The sequence below is a fragment of the Aegilops tauschii genome, chromosome 2 (genome assembly GCF_002575655.3).
Source record: "Aegilops tauschii subsp. strangulata cultivar AL8/78 chromosome 2, Aet v6.0, whole genome shotgun sequence".
In the NCBI taxonomy this organism is placed as follows: Eukaryota; Viridiplantae; Streptophyta; class Magnoliopsida; order Poales; family Poaceae; genus Aegilops; species Aegilops tauschii.
In genome coordinates, this window is record NC_053036.3 from 484,580,003 (window position 1) to 484,585,434 (window position 5,432).

Consider the following 5,432-nt stretch of genomic DNA (forward strand, 5'->3'; position numbering starts at 1 on the left):
GGAGGCGAAGGAGTCGGCGGGCCGGCGGCCGGCGGCGCTAGGGGGGCGGGGAAGAGAGGAAGAGCGCGAGCTTTGGAAGGGGAAGGGGCGGCGGCGGCTCCCCCTCCGGGAACACGAAGAGGAAGGAAGACGACTTGGGAGAAACCCTATGGGCATTGGGCTTTTATACCCCATAGCGAAATTGCAAAAATGCCCTCGGCGGGGGACAGGAATTACGTGCGGTGGCACGAGATTTTTACAGCGAGACGGTAACTATTCATTCCTACAGTGCCTCGGCTTCGATCCGGCGGCCCAGATCGCTCGGGTGCTCGATCCGATGGCCAAAAACGCATCAAGAGATTCGATCCGACGACCGAGAGTCCCTAATCGCTGAGGAGGCCGGGGGGCTCCTGTCTTCCTTATTTCTTGATTGGAATTTCTAGACCTGTTATAGGATAACTAATTCAGAAGTCTCAACAAATTTAGGGTGCCTTATTTTTTAAAAAAATTAGGAAGAAGCCGTTATGTTATAATTAAGAGGCAACTTTTTTTAAGCCGCCCAACAGATTGATAGTTAATTCTTTATGATATAAGACCCACCTAGTGTTGATGAAAGCAAGTTTTAAGTTGCAAGTTAAAATTGCCTTAAAAAAGTTGTAAGTAAAAAAACACCTTTTCAGATCCTGAAAAACTTTTCTCAGTTATTAAAAGAAACTATACTTGTTTCCCTTTTTTTTACTAACAAAAGACCTATGCAATTTTAAAGAAAAAGTCGCACGCGCACAGCGGCTGACGCTACGCGTCTATCAGCCGGCAGAAACGACTCGGTTTCTTCTCATTACTGAGGGTGGCAAAAACACAAACTAGCTGTCCACGGAGAAAACCTTACATGTGAAGTTCAGATCTGAAGCGTTTAGCTTCCGAACAAACCCACGCCATCGGCCGAGAGAAGATCCTCTGAGAGATCCGCCCCGGTCCCGCAAGGCACCGCGCCCTTCTTCCTCCTCAGAAAGTTCAACATCTCGCCGCTTGTTTCCGGATCTGAGCGAGGGATCTGCGGCGTCGGGTCTCTTTGGGGGAGGATGAACTGGATCGGGCGCAAGATCCACCTTTACAATGTCAACATCGGCCTCTACATGCTCGATTGGTGGGAGCGCTACCTCTTCAGTATCCTTCCACCCCTCGCCTCATGTTTTTTTTGCTTTACTCAACTGCTAAAGAATTCGCCTTTTGTGTTATCTTGAGTGCGTTTTGGTGGTGCCGTGGTAGTTGCTTGCTGAATCTGACGAAACCCTGCAGCGGGTAGGGAGTTCTGTAGCTTATATGGGATTTAAGGGTCTTTCTGGCTTTGAATCACATGCCCTCTGTGTTAAAGGAATTGTTATATTTCTCGTTTTGGCTAGGATGATTTAGAATTTATATTCTGGTCGCTCAAATCTTTAGTGTTTGGTTATTCGGAGGCTGTGGAATCTAATTAGAGTTTGCAAGGGTTTTTTGTTTAGTTGTTAGTTGTGTAGAACCGAGTTGATTTGTCCTGGCATATTCTCTAGACTACGATATCAGGCATCTCCAGTCGCCAACCCATTTGTCCATGCAAGCCAAGCTGCCTCCAGCATACCCTCCAACCTCGATAATTGACTACTACCAAGGGGCAGTGCAGGACTAAGCTTGCAGGTCACATGCCTTAGCACTTACTGTAAATCTGTCGATCTGCATCCTCAAACCAATTAGATCTTGCGCCTTGCAGAACTATAAAAGAAAAATCTTATACGATGATGATCATGTGAATATCAATACATAGATATATGACGAGTGAATCATCATAGGGAATCTGATGATACAAAACCTAATAAACAAGCCACTGCCTGAACATGCTAAATTTATTTGGCTGCAGCGCAAAATGCACACTTGCAATCTCCCATTGTTATTGAAATGACTCCGTATAGTTTGGTTTTGTAGCAAAGGTTACAATACGAAAAACTTAAAATAGCAGTTATCAGTATAAGCTCAGCATATCTTTTACACCAAACTAATCAGCTAGGGAAACAAACCTCATACCCTTCTGTCCAAATTTCTATACAAACTACTCGTCTCCATGAATCCAGATAACTCCACCTTCATCTTACTGTGATTTTCTTGCGACATGCTCAAAACTGTTAAACTATACCCAACCCTAGTTATCTGGCAACAGATAGTGTCGTACTCTTTTTTACTCTCTTCATTCTTCCTGCAACTGTTCCCTCTTGCAATAATTCGTTATCCTCCCTTTCAAACTTCCAGTGTCAAGTTCTCTACATGCTCATGTTTTCTTCCTTTCAAGAATTGCGTCTCACTGCATTGATAGAAAAGAAGGTTATGTTCAGCCGTAGAAGTGTCACACCACAAACAATACCACGCCTCTATGAGCTAGGCATCATTGGAAGTATCTCCACGATGCCCAATGCTCCTGCCTTCGCCCACAGCCGAGCCAATGTTCATGCTGTATGTTGCCATGTTGGGCACTTCAGCTCCAGCATGTGCTCTACTCATGCAAAGATATTATGACATGTCAAGTGTGTCCACTCCTTGCCTATAGAGTATTTGTACTGTCGGTATAGTGGAATTGTGAAATGGTGTTAGTCGCGAGGGACATTTGTTTTTCTTCCTTTTGTTCTTTCAACAACTTTGTGGAAAAGATCTAGACTTTTTTGTATTGCATTTGAAGTTTACAACACTTGAATTGTTTCCAATTACTGATGGATCTCAGCAAGTCATTCAGAAAAGTTCAAAATATGTTATGACTTAACTGTTACAGATACATTGATGCTTTGCCTTCTCTGGTACATTCTACGGTATCTCACTGGGTTCTTTCAAAGGTATATTCCTTCTAGCCTTGATCTGCTTACATCATTTCACATTTAAGCATGTGCTGAAGGTTTTTCCAAGTGCCATTTTTTTTGTTCCCCCATAAAGACATCATCTACTACTTACTAAGTACTTACTATCATTCTCCTTCGAATCAGCTGTTGCAAGGAACTCAGGCCATGTACGATGCAAGGCGTTTAGGGAGGCTCTTGTGAAAATGAACCAGTTTTTTTAAGCGTCGGTGCTTATTTGTATGGCACAGACGCTTAGGCACCTCTGCCATAAAGACAAGCACTAGTGCTTAAGCAAAAGCCGGTTTATTTTTACAAGCACATCTCTAAACACCTTGCATTGTAAGTGCTCTCAAAGAGCTAGTCAAGCATAAGATCTTCTATGTTATGGCTTTTGCGGAAATATAAATTTATGAACATACATGGGAGTAGTTAAGCCAGCGAATTCAAGCATACAAAGTTACAAACTTTGATTGATCATATTGGTGTGTCCCCATTCTGAAAACGCTGCAACACCTCTGAAACTACCTCTTATTCAGTTGTCAATTTGACATATGTCCCATACCTGGTTCGTTTGAATGTAAGCTGACCTGGCTTCTCTATGTGTTGTAGTAATCTGGAGACCATCCTACAAGGTGCGAACTATCTTCTACAAGGTAGTTAATCGTCGAAGGCAAAAGCACATATGTTGATGGCTTTATGGAACTCCCCCTGTATAATCTATGTTTTGATTAGTCTCAGCTGAGAAACTAGAAAGGAACGACTTATGTGTTGTTGTGTTTGTAGCCGTCTTTTACTGTATGTTTGCATTGTCCATGGTGGTTGTGGTATATTGATGTTGCTGATTCTCAGTTGACTGCCTGGAACTTCCGTAAATCTAGTCACCTCGGTTTGCACATCCCTAAACCTAAAATTCGCAGTTCAACTTTTAGCCTTCTCATTTTTCTTAGTTGGCTTCATACAATCCAGTAATTATGTAAGAGGATGTCATGAACTTGGCTTACACTGTCCATATGTATAGCCCTCTGTATTTTGGAATTTATCTTTTCTTTTTTACCTTATATGTATTGTGTGACTTCAAGTAATTTTTTGCTGAAGCGTTTTTATTACTAGTTTTGTGTGATTTCATACTGGTATCATTGCCTTTGTCATCCGTGGACAAACTGACTGATGTATCCATCGCAATGCGTGAAAACGCACAAATATACTGTTAATAATTCGACTGATAGTTTTTCTGAATGAGAAGATGACTGGAGTCGAGCGGTTTTGGTTAGACGTCCAATCGATCAACTTCAGCTGGTGGTTGCAACGTTGTTTTCTTTCTCCGGAGGAATCCTTCGTATCGAAGCAGCAGCAATCCTAGCCTTTTGTACACACACTGATGAGAGTCCAGGCTTGTACGTCAGTTTGTTCTGGAGCGTCAACCTTGGCCGCTCACGCTGAAGTAAGGCTCGGCCGTCACACGATTCCACCTGTCGGGGCACCGCTTGAAATGCTGACCTGAGCTGCACCCCCGTCGTCCCCAGGTTGAGCGCTCATCGTTTCTAGTCTAGCACGCCGTGTGCGTGACTGCTCGTTCGTTGCGTACTGCAGAGTTCCACTAGACAAGGAGAAGCAGCAAGAGGGCCGCTCAGTCGCTTCGGCTCAGCCATGTTTTACCTCGTGATATCGATCCCGGCGATCCTCCTGTTGCTCGTGCTGGCGCTGGGGTGCTACATGCTCGGCCGGAACCGCGGCTGGGCCGAGGCGGCGGCGCCGCAGCAGTTCGCGCCACCGGCACCGCCCAAGTAGCAGCAGTAGCAGCGTGGAAATCTTCCTCAGTAAAGCTATATGCCGGTTTTCTTCCCCTGCTTTGCTTCCAGCAGTACTTTTTCTTTCATACTTTTGTCTTAGATGTTCTAGTATATATTTTTATCTTGCAACGAGCGTGGACAGTTCAGCCTGGATGTCCCCCTTGTAATCAGGTAATCAGTAAAACGGGTAAAGCGTTCTTCTTCTTAATGCAATGTATTGCTTGCTGCAACTTTGCAAATGAGTTTGCTCTTCAGTCACAATAGCCGGTTGGAGAGTGGTTGCGCAGGTAGACAGTCTCAGATCGCTTACAGTTACAGGCTAAATTATCTGGTATGATGGCTTGGATGTTAGCCTATTCCAGTCTGCGAGGCGTTCATTTGTTTCTGTTCTGTTGCCGCTTGGTAGTGGAACCCGGCCCATTTTTGTGGATGGACTGGAAAAAAAAAGGTGTTCATTTGTGTTACAAACGTTAGATTTACACTTCATGCTTGGTAGAATCTTCAAGCTACATTACAATATGACTCGTGCTAATTGAAATCTCATCCTGTTGATCAGTAGTAAAAAAAATAGATAGTGTAGTCAATTTTCTTGGTAAATGACGTGTAGGTTTTTGCTAGGGATTATACCGCATGAGGTTAAGAAAATATTTTTTCCCTTAGAATAAGCATCCAAAGACATTTCAGATTCGATCCGTGTTACGAACTAAGCATGGCTTAGATAGGTAGGCTCCTTGTGTGAAACCAACCCACCACTATTTTGTTAGGCGTGTCCGTCAACTATGAGGCGTCTATGACGACTTCAATC

At 43.8% G+C, this 5,432-nt stretch overlaps 1 protein-coding gene across 1 annotated transcript; it reads left to right on the forward strand.

Moving 5' to 3' along the window:
* Positions 1-810: 810 nt before the first annotated feature.
* LOC109767406 (uncharacterized) lies at positions 811-3,895 on the forward strand. The gene is made up of 3 exons (XM_020326160.3): positions 811-1,146; positions 2,774-2,834; positions 3,447-3,895. The coding sequence occupies exons 1-3, from the start codon at positions 1,062-1,064 to the stop codon at positions 3,496-3,498; spliced, it is 198 nt and encodes a 65-aa protein (XP_020181749.1). The 5' UTR covers positions 811-1,061; the 3' UTR covers positions 3,499-3,895.
* The last annotated feature ends 1,537 nt before the right edge of the window (positions 3,896-5,432 follow it).